The following is a 19583-nucleotide window of genomic DNA, read 5'->3' on the forward strand; positions in this document are numbered from 1 at the left end:
AAGAGAGCTGGCCCCTATGTAAAAGTAATTTTGCATCTATAGACCAGGTTCTTAATTAGACATCTTGAGTCCAACGGGCATATTTTATCTCTAGCACAGTTGCATAGACCTGTTTCCCTATTTCTATTATCTACTGTGTTATTGACTCTACTAGAAGTCTCTCCTATTCTCTCTTCCCTCGGTTCAGTATTATCTCAGAATTCTTTATGCATATAAGTTTTATTGCTGTTATTTCTCGCGGTTCGTCCTTCTAATTCTATATCTGTAAAAGAATTTGTTAGGGTTGTTTCCTTTTGACTGTTGGTTCTTCTGTTACCATTCCCCCTTCCTCCATTGCATACTATTATGGTCTCAGTGCCTTGGTCACTTCTGTTAGTTATTTTTTCTTTATGATCCAGATTCGGATTACTAGAATCTCCGTTGATACGTTCCCTATCTTTGTGTAGTGTATTGTAATTAATCGCCCTTGAAAGTGGTATAGTCTACTTGCATTATGTGCCACAATTATTTGTGCCAGGTTGCGGCTAGTGGAGAAGGCGTGGCGTACATTGTGTGTATTAAATATTTTATGGTTTTCTATCGCTGTATAAAACAGTCTAGGGATGCTGGAAATTATCTGTTTCACGAACAGAGCAGTATACTACAATGTGGTCCTAGAATTATTATTAGTTTTGGTGTTTATAGGTATTGTGCGATTTTTAGTGCTAGCGTGACTTGTTTCCGTGGTGTCTGCTCTGGTGTGCGAGTCGCTTACTATTGCATCTCTCAGTTGTGTTCTGTGTGTGTGTGCATGATGGTCTTCTTAATTTCTAATGTACGGCATATTAAGGGGCTTCTGCTGTTGTTTAGGTTGTTTACTTCTGTATGGATTTCATTCTCGTTCGAAGCCTTTCTCTTCTCTCCAGAGCTGTTCACTGTTTGGTTATGCCTTATGATCTCATGCGTCTTTATCTTTACTGGTTTCTTTACCTTCATATGGGGGTATAGTGGGGGTTTTATGGCTATATTTTGGGTTATATAGTAATCTCTCTTTATATCCAGCCTTCTCAAGTGCTATGTTATAGTAATCCTCGTTTAATTTGATTACTTCGTCGGTTGATAGATTCGATGTGCGGGTTGAAATGTTTGCGACTATGGATTGGGTTATGCACCTGGGGTGATTACTATTTTTGTGAAAGTGCTTAAGGTTTTCATTGGGTTTATGGTATGATCTATATATTCCAGGACTTCGGTCTAGTGTAACATCTAAGAAGTGGACTATGTTGTGCTCCTCCTCTATTAAAATGGAAACCTCTGTTTTTGAAGAAATTTTCCTATATTTTTCTATCTCTACGCTGGGTTAAGCAATGTGGATAGTGCGTCTTCCCTGTATAGACCTCCTATTTTTGGAAATTCTTTGTTTAGGCAGAATAAGATATAAATTCCGACTACATCAGTTACCTGGGTGGAGTCAGTCGATTCCATTGTTATGTCTAACATAATCCGGCCTATCTTTTCTTACCCAGTATTTTCCCTCAAATTTAATAATTGATTTTTCTAGCAGCTAATACTATATCAACTTCTTCCCTAGTTAGCTCAGAGTTTTTCATTGCGAATATAAGTGCTTTGTTGAGGATTGGGATAACGGAGGCATAGTAGTTGGATATATCTAGTTGTATGAATTTTGTTTATTTCTTCGATGTGATTTTGTTAAACCAGTCAATTACTTCATATGAACTTGACCAAAGATCTAGCTTTTGTAATGTTCTTAAGTGTAGATTTTTCATGTATTTATCAATAATGTGTTTGCTTATCCTACCCAAGTCAGATTTCGAGGGGCATATAAGTCTTATAGAAGGGTTAGTACTGAAGTTCAGCTTGTGGTCTTTGAAATTAATTCTAGGCTGGAATGGTTGGATTTTTTTTTCCTCTAACCTATATTTCTCCATAATTTTCTTGGCTTGTAAATTAAGATAACATTGGTGGTGTGGAGAGGAGAGGCTAGTATGCATGGGCAACTGCTGGTCTTCCGTAAACAACCTTGCTTGGGCTTGTACCTCAGAGGCATTCATGACTGAAGGGGTCTTTACCCTTATTTTACTTTGTGAACAGAACACATTAATTAAATAAATACAAATATTTTTATTGTTATTTAACAAGAAATTATTAAAATAATAATTGTTTTCTTTATTGTCTTTGAATGAGTTGAATTTTTCATGGAAACAGTGAGATAATCTGTAAAATGAACAACAGAAATAACAGAGGTGTCTTCTTCAAACATCTGATGTTTGGTGAGTTTTCTCAGCAACATAGAAAATGGGTTCACAGCAGGCTGACTAATGTGGCAACCTGCGTTTTGTCTCTTATAGTCTGTTTATGGTGGTACTCCTGTATGGCCACAACCATCAGGCTCGAACCAGTATAAGTGGCTAAATAACAGAGGTGGTAGCCCAATGTTTTACTTCAATGGGACATGATGGAAATTTCTGTAAGACTTCTTTCAGTTGCATGGGATGTACAAGAAGTGTCATGGGTCGGTACTCCTTCTGTACACGAGTGCAGCTGCCATCCAATGGTTTGATCAACTCCACATTTTGCAAATGTTCAAATGCCTGGTAATAAAAAACAACAGAAGTACGTCAGGAAAGAATTTTTCCAGCCAAAACAGAGCTGAACTTTAAGGTAAGGTTAGTCAGAAGATAAGGTATTTTGAGAATTGCTTTATTCAAATTTTCCTGCATGAAGGTTTAGCCCTCCCCAACAATATCAAGCAGAACATTCAAAATGAAGTTGTTAGCATATATAACAGATGCAGCAAGGTGACTGACAAAGTCATTTATACCATGCCTTTCCAAATCATTTTGAAAACAACACTGACCCATCCCAAACAAGATCAATAATATAAAAAACAGAACATCCACCACAAGAACATCTACTTCAATAATGACCTCATCTTAACAAACAGAAGTTGTATTACAACAATTATTGAGTTGGCAAAATCATTAGACTCCAGCTCTTTACATTCTGAGTTCAAATCCCACTAAATACAACTTCACCTTTCATCCCACAGTTTGCCATGCTGGCATAGGTTGGATGGTTTCACAGGAGCTGGCAAGCCAGCGAATTGCACCAAGCTCTATTTTCTGCATTAGCATGATTTCAACAGCTAGATGCCCTTCCTAGCGCTAACCACTTTGCAGAATATACTGGGCACTTTTAAGTGGCACCAGCACCTGCAACCAAAATTTCAAGCCTTGTATTAATATAAGGAATTATAATTATTATCAATACAAATGTCTCACTGAAGAATAGACTTTTGGTGTTTGGATTTACCTGTACCATTTTTCTGGCAATAACCTCTTAATTTGTATCCAGAGCTTTCTGTAATAGTTTTCTTTCAAGAAAGTATATACAGACACCAGAAGTGAATGGTTAAACAATTTCAACTGACCAGTAAACAAATAAGATAAAATATAAGTACCAATACAGCATACTCACTTTCAAGACAACAGATTTTTCAAAGATCTGCAGAGAAGATTTTTGTTGGGAAAACCTCAAATATTCTTTATGAAAAATAAAGACAAAAGATATAAAAATTTACAACATGAAATATACAGATTTATGGTGAGAAATACATACACACACACATATATACATATATTTATATTCTTTTATTCGTTTCAGCCATTTGACTGCAGCCATGCTGGAGCACTGCCTTGAAGGATTTTAGTCAAACAAATCAACCCCAAGACTTATTTTTTACACCTAATACTTATTCTATCAGTCTCTTATGCCAGACCGCTAAGTTAAGGGAAATGTAAGCACACCAGCACGAGTTGTCAAGAAGTGATAGGGGGACAAATACAGAGACACATACACACACACACACAATATATATATATATATATATATATATGAAGGGCTTCTTTCAGTTTCTGTCTATCAAATCCACTCACATGATTTCAGTCAGCCCAAGCCTATAATAGAAGGCACTTGCCTGAAGTAACACACAGTGGGACTGAACCCCGAAACCATGTGGTTGGGAAGCAAGCTTCTTACCACACAGTCATGCCTGCACCTATATATAGGCAAGTGGGATTAGGTAGGTGGGTGGGTAGGTAGGTAGGGGTGTAGGAATGTAAAAGACACCCCTTTGGTCATGAATGACCATGGGCTTGCACCTAAAAAGTTACCCTCCATACCAGCTACCTCTCTCCAAGCCACTGATGTTATCCAAGGGAAAGGCCGATACAGCTTAGCACCAGTGATATCGCAACTCATTTCTACAATTGAGTGCACTGCAGCAACATGAAATAAAGTGTCTTGCTCAAGAACACAACACACAGCTCTGTCCAGGAACTGAACCCACTACCTCATGATTGCGAGCCTGATGTTCTCACCACTGAGCCATACAAGTCCACTGATTGAGCTGCTCATTGCTTGATGGACTTGCTCAGAAACGGGATAGAAAGAGGGAAGGAAAATTAGATGTAGTAAGAAATATATATAACAAGTATTTTATTATACAGTTCTATATTTAAGAGATGAAGAATTATGTACATTATTTACATTTGACGGATGTTTGTTCTCATCTTGTTTGTTGTTAACACAACATCTCGGCTGATATACCCTCCAGCCTTCATCAGGTGTCTTGGGGAAATTTCGAACCTGGGTTCTAATTCCTAAGGTAGTTTTCAATGTTATTATTATAGTTTTTTATTATACTTAAATATTTCTAATAATATCACTACAGTGAAGAAATAATTCAGCTCTCACTATCTATAAATATAAAATAGAACCAATATTAAATAACTGCTCACATCTATGGAACAGTGCTGCTACACACGCTTATGAACACTCTAAACATCCAAAAGAACTCTTGATTAATTATCACTATTGTCGGCAACAATGAGAATTTCTATGTCCAAATGCCCTTCTTGTCACCAATCTACAATTCAGGTGTAGAACAGAAAGATTCATAGAAACAGAAACACAAACTTACCATTATAGACAATTTCAAAGTTGAAAGGTTCACCGTCATAAAGTTCTGTCAGGTGTTTCATAGCAATCACAAGAGAAAGTTCAAGGATAGACAAACCTACATTAGAAAGAGTAAAACATTCTTAGATCATATACTTATCAAATATCTCACGCTGAGTTTTTACCGATCAAAATCATCATCATCATCATCGTTTAACATCCGCTTTCCATGCTAGCATGGGTTGGACGGTTCAACTGGGGTCTGGCAAGCCCGAAGGCTGCACCAGGCCAGTCAGATCTGGCAGTGTTTCTACAGCTGGATGCCCTTCCTAACGCCAACCACTCCGAGAGTGTAGTGGGTGATTTTATGTGCCACCGACACAGGTGCCAGACAAGGCTGGCAGACGGCCACGCTCGGATGGTGTTTTTTATGTGCCACCGACACAGGTGCCAGACGAAGCTGGCAGACGGCCATGCTCGGATGGTGTTTTTTATGATCAAAATAATAGTAATGATAATAAATCCTTTTTACTATAAGGCACCTGACCTGAAATGTTAGAGAAGGGTGTTAGTTGATTTCATCAACCCCAGTACTTAACTGGTATTTATTTTATCAACCCAAAGAAGATGAAGAGCAAAGTCAACCTTGGATCATGAACTTGAAATGCTGCTAAAAATTTTGTCAGCTCACCACCCTAATAGTAAAGATGATAATGGTAGTGGTTACAATGGCAGAGGTGCTAGAGACATTGGAAGGGGTAGTGGTGGTGATACAGACTGGTAATGAGAGGTAGAGGCGAAAGTACTGACAATGGCAGTGGCAATGTTGAAAGTGGTGGAGGCACCACTCCACCAACTAAAAAAGATGATAGTTAAGATAATGTTAGATTACTGTAGTATTAGATGAATGATATATAAAGATAAGACATGATGGTTATGGTTAGAAAACTTCTGACAAAAGAGAGCCAAGCTGGGGCTAAGCAACAATTGATGTAGCTATCAACCCCAATGACACTACAGAAGTGTCATTACAGAAGGCAGCAAGCTGGCAGAAACGTTAGCACGCCGGGCGAAATGCTTAGCGGTATTTCATCTACCGTTATGTTGAGTTCAACCACACATAGAACAACAATAAAAAGGAGAGAGAGAGAGAGAGAAAGAGAGAGCGAAGGTGTGTCTTACCATGTAATATGGAGGATTTGCTGTCTGTACTCATCCTTTTGAAGGAATCAATAAAATCTGAGACTTGCAAGAATGGTTGAGTGGAACTGAGGTTACAGATTGGTCCCATCTGAAATATGGCACTATATTAGTGTTGGCTAGTATAGTTAATATTTATTGTCATTAATACCACTATAATGAATATTACTGCAATTAATATTACTGTAATTAATTTTACTACAATTAATATTACTTCTACTACTACCAATACTACTGCTGGGAATAGTAGTAGAAGTGATAGTAGAAATTGCAATAATAATTAGATTGGCAGTAGGTAGGTAAGTGTCTTACTAAGACATACATACAAACAGAGATAAATAAATAGATATGCAGATAGACATATAGAAAGCTAATAAGATAAATATATAGATAGGTAGACAGACAGATACATAGATGTGTAGATAGGAAGGTACACATGTAGGTAAATTTATTGTGGCCATCAATCAAGACTGAGTGTGAGTTGGTAACATATATCATGTTTTTGTGTTAATTGATTTAGGTCCCACCTATGTTGCAGTGAATAGACAGACATCCACTTAGCTGTCTGCACAACTTTGACCAAGCAGAATACCTGGAAAAGTGGATGCAACAATACTTGGTGGAGATTAATTTCAATTGCGTAGACTGGGGAGTGCTATGAAACAAGGTGCCTTGCTTGACAGCACAATGCACCACCCCATCTAGGAATGGCATACAAGTACTTGTGACTAATCACTAGGTGGGGCACAAGTCTATTTACATAACTAATGTGAGGGATATTTTGTTATGATTCTGTTCATAATAGCCTCATCACCATTATGACCATTTTATATCCACTTTTCCATACCGACATGGCTTGTGTCACAGAATATTGGCATTTTCTTACTCTTTCATCAGTTGCACTAACATGCACACAGACACACAAAACAGTTGAATATGAACTGACAAGCAGTTAGGTGTTACAACAGGAGCTATTACAATACAGGTGACCCAAAAAAGACATAGTTTTCTGTTTCACAAGAATGAACTTGTTACATAGAGTCAATTGATAGAGTGTTAGAAGCAACAATGAGTAGAGAGCAGGTTTGATAGGACGACAGCTTAATGTCCTGCCATGCAAATGTATGAATATATCTGTGAGTGTATGTAAGATGTATCAGTGTATAAATGTCTGTGAGGTGCAGGTATGTGGTTTAAAAGCTTGCTTCCCAACCATGTGGTCTTAGGTTCAGTCCCACTGCAGAGCACCTTGAGCAAGTATCTTCTACTATGACACCAGGGCCAACAAAAGCCTTGTGAATGTATTTGGTAGGCAGAAACTCAAAGAAGGCCATCACACACATATATACAGGGTGCAATGGGTATAATTGTTGCCATTTTATAATTTTAATTTCATGCATGCGCATTGTTTGTTTTTGATTTTGTCGACTACACAGTATGGTAGGGTCAGTTGGGCACTGTATGTGAGAAAAACAGCACTATGGACACAATTCACTCAGCCAGAAATTTGGAAACGACATACTGTACTGTTTGGCATTCGTGCTGGAAGCTCCACTACAAAGATTTCAGTGTTTGGGTGTCAATTTGAGGACAGTGCAATCTGAGGACATGTACCAAGAGTGATAAAAATCAAACAACCAATTAACATCATGGTGTCTGGAGTGATCACTAGTGATGGCGACGTTATGCCTCCATTCATTTTCCCACACAGCCCCAGACTCAACACAGAGGCCTACATCAACTGCCTGGAGGAGGTGGTGTTGTTCTGGGAGAAGAGGGTGGCTGCTAGAAAACCCTATGTCTGGCAACAGGACTCTGCACCATGACACACAAGTAGGAGAACCCAGTCATGGCTGTCAGACAATTTCTGCAACCACATCACCCCTAACATCTGGCCACCTAACTCCCCAAACTGCAACCCTTTTGATTATCATGTGTGGGGTGCAGTTGAGCAAGTGACCAACCAAACTCCTTGTAACACCAAATATGAACTGAAGGCAAGGATTATGGCAGTATTCATCAAACAAGGAAATCGTCTAGAAGAGTTGCAGGAGATTCTGAAGTCATCTGGAGTCTGTGGTTGAAGCCAAATGGCGATTTTATTGAATAAATTTACTCTTTAGTATTTCAAGATATTTTTATGTAATTTTGGTAAATATATCTGTTAAAATGAGATGTCAGTGTTACTTTTAATTTTGAAAAATTTAGATGACAGTTTATTCACTGCATCCTATATATCTATATATATAAAACTGAGAATGTGTGTGTCTGTCTGTATGTGTGCATCACTAAAATTCGAGAACTACCAAACCGCTTTCATTCAAATTTTACACATACACTACTTAGGGTCCATGGAGAGTTATGGGCCAAAAAAATTTCAACTTCTTGCCTAATGCAAGCCTCGAGCAATCGCTTAGACTATTTCGGTATTATGTGTCAAAAGTGAAACAATAGCATCTCTCTTGTAATGTGAGATAATAGTTTCAGTTTTGATAGTTTCACTATTAATCCTTTCACCATATATATAATATATACATAGTGAAACTATTAAAAGTGGAACTATTATCACACATTATATATATATACATGCAAACATATATATTAGGTTGTTTCACATGAAATGTCATATTTGAAAGGTAACAATAAAATATTTCTGAGGTGTTAGAGAACTGATTTATTTAAATCAAAGTATGATCAATGTTCATTTATGACGTTTACCCAACATTTCTCTATGTCATATATTTCAGCTATAAAAAAAATTCATCTTTTGCTGTGATAAACTGTCCAAATTCTTCAATTACCTCTTCTCTATTTAAGAATGTTTTATTGCTTATGTTAAGCTCAAAATGCTTAAATAAGTGATGATCAGTAGGAGAGATATCAGGGGAATAGGAAAAATGTTGCAAAATCTCATAATTCCGGCTTTGCAACTTTTGGACAGTAGCTTAAGGAGTGTGAGGACGTGCATTGTCGTGGAGAAAAACTGGGTCATTTCTATTCACTAGTCTGGGTTGCTTCTTTTTATGCGTACCTTTCCTTCATTGGGCACTAAACTCTGCTTACGAAAACTTGTTGAGGCAAGTGAAATCGAAATCGATATCAAATTCGATGACTGGCATCCGTGCTAGTGGAGTGCTAAGAGCACCATCCGAGTATGATCTTTGCCAGAGCAGCTGACTGGCTTCCATGCCGGTGGCACATAAAAAGCAGCATTCGAGCGTGATCGTTCACCAGTGTCACCTTACTGGCACTTGTGCCGGTGGCACGTGAAAACATATTTGAGCAAGGTCATTGCCAGTGCCGCTGGACTGGCTCCTGTGCAAGTGGCATGTAAAAAAAACACCATTTGAGTGTGGGCATTGCCAGTACCACCTGACTGGCCCTCATGCCGGTGGCATGTAAAAGCACGCACTACACTCACGGAGTGGTAGGCATTAGGAAGGGCATCCAACTGAAGATAGTTGTTCGCCATTCCTTAGTCAAATCGTTCAAACCATGCCAGTATGGAAAGCAGACATTAAACAATGATGGATGATGATGATGTATGCATGTATATATGTATATATGTGTGTGTATATATATATATATATATATATATATATTTATATATATATATATGCATACTTATATAAGTATGTATATATATATCATCATCATCATCATCATCATCATTTAGCGTCCGCTTTCCATGATAGCATGGGTTGGACGGGTCAACTGGGGTCTGTGAAGCTGGAAGGCTTCGTCAGGCCCAGTCAGATCTGGCAGTGTTTCTACGGCTGGATGCCCTTCCTAACACCAACCACTCCGCGAGTGTAGTGGGTGTTTTTTACGTGCCACCTGCACAGGTGCCAGACAGAGCTGGCGAACGGCCACGAACGGATGGTGCTTTTACGTGTCACCGGCACGGGGCCAGGCGATGCTGGCAACGGACACGAACGGATGGTGCTTTTACGTGCCACCGACACGGGGCCAGACAGAGCTGGCAAACGGCCACGAACGGACGGTGCTTTTACGTGTCACCAGCACGGGGGCCAGCCGAGGCTGACAACAAACACGAACGGATGGTGCTTTTACGTGCCACCGACACGGGGCCAGACAGGTTTATTAAACCTGTATTGATTCTCATTGCCATACAACTAAAGATAGGGTAAGTGAGCCAGCACAGAAACTCAAATCACATTTATTTTACCTTAGAAAAAACAGAAGGCAAGGGGACATTGCTCCCTATTTCACCTTGATGTTTTTATTAAACCTGTGTTGGCTCCCTTTACCATATATATATTTCTTTACTACCCACAAGGGGCTAAACACAGAGGGGACAAACAAGGACAGACAAACAGATTAAGTTGTTTACATTGACCCCAGTGCGCAACTGGTACTTAATTTATCGACCCCGAAAGGATGAAAGGCGAAGTCGACCTCGGCAGAACTTGAACTCAGAACATAACAGCAGACGAAATACGGCCATGCATTTCAGCCGGCGTGCTAATGTTTCTGCCAGCTCACCGCCTTTACCATATAACTAATGATCGCTAATGTGGGCGCTTTCTTATGTAGTCATTTGGCATGACTTGAATAGCAGCCAAATCTCCTTGAAATCACATTGTTTTGCCTTAAAAACGAGAAGACTGGGACATAATGTTTTCCATTTCACCTCGGTGGGTGTTTTTATGAAACCTGTCTCTGTTCTCGTTAACATATAACTAAAGATAGGGTGAGTGAGCCAACACAGGAAACTTTTTGTATAGTTACATGGCCTGATTTAAATATCAGCCAAATCTCCTCCAAGTCACATTTTTTTTGCCTTAGAAAGGCCTTAAAAGGCCAGGAGACATTCAAGAATGCAGTCCTAGGCATGCTATTCATTAAACAACAGAACAAAAATGTAGTGGGCACAACTGGGCTGCTTTTGATGTTAGACCTGCTCAACCAAGGCTAAGTAACAATGTGCAAGCTTCTACATGGCTGGTTGATCTACTACAAATAACAGCCAAGTCTTCTTAAAACTATGCCTTATCAGTTAAAATATCTATTTATATATTTCATTAATATATTTGCAAAAAAATATACATGTGTATGTGTGTGTGTTTGCGCATGTGTGTATAACTGTGTGTGTGTGTATGTACATATATATATATATGTGTGTGTATTAGGTATATATATATGTGTGTGTGTGTGCATGTATATGTATATACATATGTGTGTATATATGTGTATATATGTATATATATATGTGTGTGTGTGTGTGAATATATATGTGTGTGTATGTGTGTGTGTGTATCTCAGTGTGCTTGTCAACCGGTGTTGGTGTGTTTATGTCCCTGTAACTTAGCAGTTTGGCAAATGAGTCCGATAGAATAAGTACCAGACTTAACAAAAAATAAGTACTGGGGTTAATTCATTCAACTCTTCAAGGTGTTGCTCCAGCATGGCCACTGAGAAATGACTGAAACAAGCAAAATGTAAAAGATATTACACACTTGATATAAGCAGAGCCATTTTTGGTTTAGGAGTTTGTTTTTCAACCATGTGATTCCAGGTTCAATACCACAGCATGGTATCTGGTGCAAAGGTCTTCTAACAAATACTCAGCAGAAGACACTTGCTCAAGGTGCCACGCAGTGGGTCAGAACCTGAAATCACATGGTTGCAAAGAAACTTTCTTAACCACACTAGTCATGTCTGTACGTATGAAAAAAAAAAATATGGAACACTTCACAAATTTACATGTCATTCTTACCCATGCGTAAAAGTGGCTGTGTGGTAAGTAGCTTGCTTACCAACCACATGGTTCCGGGTTCAGTCCCACTGCGCGGCACCTCGGGCCGACCAAAGCCTTGTGAGTGGATTTGGCAGATGGAAACTGAAAGAAGCCTGTCGTATATATGTATATATATATATATGTATGTATGTATGTGTGTGTGTGTATATGTTTGTGTCTGTGTTTGTCCCCCCAACATCGCTTGACAATGCTGGTGTGTTTACATCCCTTTAACTTAGCGGTTCGGCAATACAGACCGATGGAATAAGTACTAGGCTTACAAAGAATAAGTCCTGGGGTCGATTTGCTCGACTAAAAAGGCGGTGCTCCAGCATCGCCACAGTCAAATGACTGAAACAAGTAAAAGAGAGTATGCCCTATTTAAAAAAAAAAAGATATTTTCCAACATTTTAATCACATTTTTCTTATACAGAATTAAAGAGTGATTAATTATGGGAACGATTAGCAACTTTTGTGTGTCAGTGTAATCATAAAGAGTAATTTTACTGAGGCGCTTTCTATTTTTTATCTCTTTTTTTTTGCTTTTGGTCATCGGTCTTTGAACAAGAACCTGTTAGGTCGGTTACATCTTTGCTGTGTAAATCTTTGAATGCTTTGAACACACCTATGACATGATAAGAGTGCTTGAGGATTATGTTGAAGCTACAAGTATTTTCTCTTTTATCTTTTACTCATTTCAGTCATCAGGCTATGTCCATGCTGGGGCACCACCTAGAAGAATTTTGTGTACATATATATGTATGTGTATATATATATATATCATCATCATCATCATTTAACGATGATGATGATGATGATGATGATATATATATATACACATACATATATATATATATATATATATATATATATATATATATATATAGAGAGAGAGAGAGAGAGAGAGAGAGAGAGATGTATATTTATAGATGTCATCATCATCATTTAACGTCCGTTTTCCATGCTAGCATGGGTTGGACGGTTCGACCGGGTTCTGGGAAGACAGAAGGCTGCACCAGGCCCAGTCTGATCTGGCAGTGTTTCTACAGCTTGATACCCTTCCTAACGCCAACCACTCCATGAGTGTAGTGGGTGCTTTTTACGTGCCGCTGGCACAGGTGCCAAGCGAGGCTGGCAACGACCACGATCGGCTGGTGCTTTTTACGTGCCACCGGCACGGAAACCAGTCAAGGCAGTGCTGGCATTGGCCACGTTTAGATGGTGCTTTTTATGTGCCATTGGCACAGGGATGACAACTATGATTTCCATATATATATATATATATATATATTTATATGTATATATATAGATGTATATGTACATATATGTATTAAAATTGTTGCATTTGAAAAGCTCGTAGTTGGAATTCTGGTCTCAAAAACGTGCCACAGTATGTCAGGGCAACGGCGACATTGAGCCTTGCACACATCCACTTCAGTCATCTGTTCGCACTCCCGGCCCTATCCGCCGGTGGGTGTGAGGTCGGCCACAGAGCTCTGTGCGGCCCGACCGTGCACGCACCAGTGAACAGACCTGTGTCGTTCATCTCCAGTCTTTTTAGCAACGGGAAAATATTAACTTGTTTGGAAATGCGAGCTGGTAATTCCATCTGACTCATACAAGAATGGAAAAGTGGGACATTGTGCGAGAGAGAGCGTGTGTGTGTGAAAGAGAGAGGGACAGAGAGAGAGTGATTGAGCATGCACTGTTTACTACAACATTAATAAAGAACTACAGAGAGAACAGAAAAGAGCAGTATTATAACAAAACTTACCATAAATGTCTGAAGTCTTCGAATGTCTTTATCAATGCTGTACTGACGTTTCAGAACATCTTGAATGGTACCATCCTGACACAGTTTCTAGCAAAGATATAAAGATCCTATATAGACATATACTTCAAACAATAAAGGCTAACTCCTGCTTACCATCTATTGACATCATGTTTATCTGTCAGAGTGATAAGGGCCATCTAATCAACCGTGATGATGACTGATAACTCGTTCCACTAAAAACTTCAAAATGATGCCCCAGCATGGCCTGTCATCTCATTCAACATTAAGAAAACCAGGAGAGACTGAGGAACCAGCCTCATAGCTTCTATCATAAAACCAGAAATCAGTGGACGTATGCAAACAGGCTGCAGTCAGTCCCCAGTAGAACAACATCTAACCTACATCAATGTGGATATTGTGAATTCGCTATATTCCAGTCTAATGTCCCACAAAACACAGACCACATTCTATTGCACTGTTCAACTGTGACACTTGTAGGAAATACGGAACAATCCATGAAGCAAACAAGATTGACATCAATTAGATTTCAAGTGTAAATCTGAAGGTGTAAGAGACACCCAGACTAACCACTTTGTCTACTTCTTTCTCTCTTAGATCTGGATTTCTCATACTATCCCTCCTTTTCCTTATTTTCTCCATATACACTACATCGGTCTAATATATCAACAAATTCGTTCAGTGTTCCTTTTTGGACTAAAAAAAGTACGAAAACATGTTTAAATGAAAAGATAACAATCTATAAAAAGTACCTCAAGAATCTATTTTCTTTTTACTTTAAATCAATATTTCACCAAAAAAGACTCACCTCAATGGAATCATTCCACTTTGAAACAAACTTGGAATCAGGAAACGTTTTTGGTAATTTGAGGTATTTTTTAAAGACTTCTGTATATTCTTTGAAGGAGAGTTTGTTGAACAAAAGGATTTGGCGATGAGAAAAACGAGATTTAACACGTTTTTCTAACAGTTCCATCACATCCTGAAACAACCAAAATCATAGCACAGTGGTATGAGAGATTATAAGCACCAATCTGAGATCAAAGAGCATTGCTTGCCAGCTAACTACAATACCAAAATATACTACAAATTCGCTGCCATTACATTTTCTTAAATTATTTATCAAAAGTGTAATTTTTCTGTTATCTTAACTATTTTAACTAACCACTCAAAGCTATCAGATGTTTTTCACTATCAATGTCTAATACCAAGTTTTTAATATGAAATATATAACTTATTTGTATTGGACAGTTTGTATTGCTGACAATCTGTCTATTCATCTGGACAGGCACACACAAACATACAGAAGAACCAAGATATCTGGTGTCTTACTGTACTCAAGAAAACCTACCCACCACAGCAAAAACGGTATCCTAAAACCACTTTGGTAATGCTCTGCGCCATCGACCTTCTCCCTCCAAGCACGTTTCATCCCCCACCCACAAAGAGCAAACACTACTCATATCAAGAATCACACTCCTAAGCATGAGCATCACTCAGCTGAAATCCTCATGCTTGATCCATATACAAGTTCTCACAATCACCAGGAATATTTCCTGGCAAAAGCATATCCTAGCATAGCTAGCACTGCATCGCAAAGAGAAGCCCTTCTCTTTAGGGGCAGAAGATATTCCACTCCCCAACAACAGCTGACACTCTACAAGACTCAAGTGATGCCAACATGGAATAATACTCCCGTATCTGAAGTAATGCTGCTGCTATTCACACAGGCATCCTGGATCAAATCCAATGCAGACTGGTTGGAATTCCAACTCAGTATTAACTGCAGGTGCGATAATAATGACTATTGAGGTGGTAAGTGGCCAAATCAGCGTAAGGGCCAACAACATATCTTGCAGTATTTAACCTTTAGCACACTGTAGGTGCATCATGTCACCATATGAATTTTCTCCCCTGTAGTAACAGGGCAGTGATAGGGGAAACAATTCTAGAGAAAATGCAGCATGCTAAAGGTTAAATATGTCCTTTACATTCTGAGTGGTAGACTTTGCCTCTCAGCTTTCCAAGGTTGATAAAATAAGTACCACTCATGTAATAAGGTTAATTAAATAAATTATACCTTTGCCTTGACATTTCTGACCTTGTGTCTATGTTTGTATATTAATGCCATCATTATTTTACTTCTCAGAGCTCTCAATTTTAATTGCTCCAGTTAATTCGGTGATAGCAGACAGGTCTCACAGGGTATTGTTATTATTATCATTATTATTATCATTTTACTTCTCAGAGCTCTAGGTCTGATAAGGGTACACAAGGCCTCACAACCATATGTGCGTAACATTGTGATCTCATATCAAGATTAACAGCACATGGCCTGGCAGATGGGGCCCAGTTAGAATTTTCTTCAGGTTGAGTAGCCTATCCTGTTTAAAAGGTCCCTGAATAAGGGTTGCTTAAGGATGTTGAACAAAACACTCATGTTTCTAAAGGTGAATTATTCAACTCCAAAGAATTCCTCTCAACACATGGCTATAATGCTCCCCCACTACTTCTACTCGTGATCAGAGATGCACATATCTTCAGCCACTAAGGGACATGCTCAACTGGTTAAGGTCAAACAACTGACAAGCAAACCTGTGGTACGGAGCAGAATATTTGCTGTAGCCAATCTTCTTTGTAGCCCATCTTTTATTATTATCATTATTAAGGCAGTGAGTTGGTAGAATCGTTAGCACGCCAGGTAAAATACTGAGTGGTATTTTGTCCGTCCTTACATTCTGAGTTCAAATTCTGCCAAGGTCAGCTTTGCCTTTCATCCTTTCAGGGATTTTTAAAATAAGTACCAGTTAGGCATTGGGATAATTCTAATTGACTTACTCTACCCCTGAACTTGCTGGCCTTGTACCAAAATCTGAAATCATTATTATTATTATTATTATAAAAAGTAGTAGTAGTAGACACAGGAGCAGTAGTATCAAATGAAGTATCAGAAGGAGTAAAGTAGATATGACTTACAAAGCGACAAGTTACACCAATGATAGTGATTGGGGCCTGAGCAGACTGAGCTATATCAAAGAGGTTGTAGAGTAAGGTTTGGTTCCGATGCTGGGCAAAAAGATCAAATTCATCAAGAATGAACAGAATTGGTTTACTGTGTTGACCACCTAAGAATGGAAAAATGAGATGAGTAGCAAGAACATAAATAGGGTCACATAAACATTATTTTACTTCACACACATCAAAATACACAAACACACATATTTGACTGTGTAGTTAAGAAGTTCACTTCATAACCACATGGGGTTTAGGTTCAATCCCATTGTGTGGCACTTTGAGCAAATGTTTTCTATTATAACCTCAAGCCAACCAATACTTTTTGATGAAATAGGGTCAATGGAAACTGTATGGAGTGGAGGCGCAATGGCCCAGTGGTTAGGGCAGCAGACTCAGTCGGAGGATTGTGGTTTCGATTCCCAGACCAGGCGTGTGAGTTTATTGAGCGAAAACACCTAAAACTCCATGAGGCTCCGGCAGGGGGGAGTGGCAACCCCTGTTGTACTCTTTCGCCCCCAACTTTCTCTTACTCTCTCTTCCTGTTTCTTGAGTGACACTGCTATGGACCCGGAATCCTGTCCAGCTGGGGGGAACACATACGCCACAGAAACTGGGAAACCAGGCCCATGAGCCTGGCTAGGCTTGAAATGGGCGAGAGATAGAGAAACTGTATGGAAGCTAATCAGGTGTGTATGTCTTTGTGTTTCCACAGATCTTCACACAGACACACTAGGTAAGTCATTATCATCATTGTTTCAAATGTCAACTTTTCTATGCTTAACCCTTTCGTTACCAACCCGGCCAAAACCGGCTCTGGCTCTGTAGTACAAATGTCTTGTTTTCATAAGTTTTGCATCAAAATATACCACCAAACCTTAGTCGCAATTTATATTACTAACACTAGCTTAATGATAACTAGGTTATTTTACTAAATTCTTTGTTATATTTTAAATAATTGAAAGAAACACAGAGCATCTTAAAATAAATACAGTAACGAAAGGGTTAAATAGGTCTGACAGAATTTTGTTGAGGTGGATTTTCTACAGCCGGATACCCTTCCTATTGCCAACCCTTGCCTATTTCCAAGTGAGGAAATATTTTTGCCATGGCCAGACATGATTTCACAGAAGATTGGGAATGAGGAACACCTCTTACACTGCACCACAAAGACACTCATTTATGACTATCACTTGATATCAGGGCAAAGAAGCAATAACACACACAGATACAACAGGCTTCTTTTAGTTTCCATTTGCCAAATCCACCCACAGCACTTTGGAGCGGAAGATATATGCTCAAATTGCCATAGAGTAGGATTGAACACAGAACTATGTGGCTAGGAAGCAAACTTCTTATTTCTTTATTACCCACAAGAAGCTTTTTTGGAGCAACATGAAATGAAGTATTTTGCTCAAGAACACAGCGCATTGCTTGGTCCAGGAATCAAAACCGTAACCTTACGATCATGAGTTCAACACCCTAACCACTAGGTCACGCACCTCCACTTCTTACCACACAATCACACCTGTGCCTAACCCAGCCTGTGCTGGTATCCTGCATAAATAATATGTACGACAGCTTTGACACTTTCACCTCCAGTGTCTGATCTATGTGCTTTTCCATTTTTATTTGGGTATATAATGCAACAAAGCAGTGGGGAAGGAAGTATATACATGACGCACTACTATTAGTACATGAGACTCACTCTATATCAAAGGCTCACAGGGAATTGCTACCAACGTCTGTACTCATAGAGTAACTTGCTTATCTATCTTTCTCTCTACGAAATTTAACCCTCTTTAACGTTCAATCCTTAATTCCATCTTTCCACCATTCGGCGGTGCCACCGCCCTCCCACCCCCACCACCAATACCGGTGAACACTTCTCACCCCCACCACCAATACCGGTGAACACTTCTCACCCCCACCACCAATACCGGTGAACACTTCTCACCCCCACCACCAATACCGTGAACACTTCTCACCCCCACCACCAATACCGGTGAACACTTCTCACCCCCACCACCAATACCGGTGAACACTTCTCACCCCCACCACCAATACCGGTGAACACTTCTCACCCCCACCACCAATATCGGTGAACACTTCTCACCCCCACCACCAATACCGGTGAACACTTCTCACCCCCACCACCAATACCAGTGAACACTTCTCACCACCAATACCGGTGAACACTTCTCACCATCTACACCGGATATGCCCTCCTCTCTCCTCCTCCCCCACCACCATTGCGTGTGTCTCTCCCTCCTACCCCTCCTTCTCACATGCTTTCACTATGTACTACCCCTTCCCCCCACCAAGACAAGCTGCTAGCACCGCAGCTCATTAACTGCCCCACTGATCTTGTTTAGAATCCTGTTTAGAATCTGTCACTGCCTCAATCCAACTATCTCCTTCCAGTCCCCTCCCCGTCTCGTGATATCCTACGTTTTTATTTCTTCTGCACCAACCCTTCCTTGTCATCGTTCCTCCTTACCCAACCTTCCCCACTGGTGCTTCCCTATATTACCTGCAACCCCCCCCACTATCTCTCCCTCTCTTTCCACTGGTGGAACCTTTCTCAGCTAGACCCCCCCCCCCAACTCAACTCTAAAAAAAAAAAGCTCGAACCGATCGTGACCGATGCCGGACCCCCCGGCCCCTGTGCAGGTGGCACGTAAAAAGCACCCACTCCACTCGCGGAGTGATTGGCGTTAGGAAGGGCATCCAGCCGTAGAAACTCTGCCAGATCAGACTGGAGCCTGGAGCGGCCTCTAGCTTCCCAGACCCCGGTCAAACCGTCCAACCCGTGCTAGCGCGGAAAACGGACGTTAAACGATGATGATGATGATGAAC

At 39.8% G+C, this 19583-nt stretch overlaps 1 protein-coding gene across 2 annotated transcripts in view; it reads right to left on the minus strand.

Moving 5' to 3' along the window:
• Nucleotides 1–2142: 2142 nt before the first annotated feature.
• LOC115213133 (origin recognition complex subunit 4-like) overlaps nucleotides 2143–19583 on the minus strand; it is a 44944-nt gene continuing 27503 nt past the window's right edge. For both annotated transcript variants that reach the window (XM_036503815.1, XM_029782063.2), the window contains 7 exons: nucleotides 16689–16837; nucleotides 14521–14694; nucleotides 13695–13781; nucleotides 6142–6250; nucleotides 4982–5077; nucleotides 3478–3542; nucleotides 2143–2591 (listed from right to left, as the gene is read on the minus strand). In XM_036503815.1, coding sequence (XP_036359708.1) covers nucleotides 2409–2591; nucleotides 3478–3542; nucleotides 4982–5077; nucleotides 6142–6250; nucleotides 13695–13781; nucleotides 14521–14694; nucleotides 16689–16837 — 863 coding nt within the window. In that variant the 3' untranslated portion in view covers nucleotides 2143–2408. The remainder of the gene's footprint in view (nucleotides 2592–3477; nucleotides 3543–4981; nucleotides 5078–6141; nucleotides 6251–13694; nucleotides 13782–14520; nucleotides 14695–16688; nucleotides 16838–19583) is intronic.

This window comes from Octopus sinensis, linkage group LG6 (assembly GCF_006345805.1).
Source record: "Octopus sinensis linkage group LG6, ASM634580v1, whole genome shotgun sequence".
Classification (NCBI taxonomy): Eukaryota; Metazoa; Mollusca; class Cephalopoda; order Octopoda; family Octopodidae; genus Octopus; species Octopus sinensis.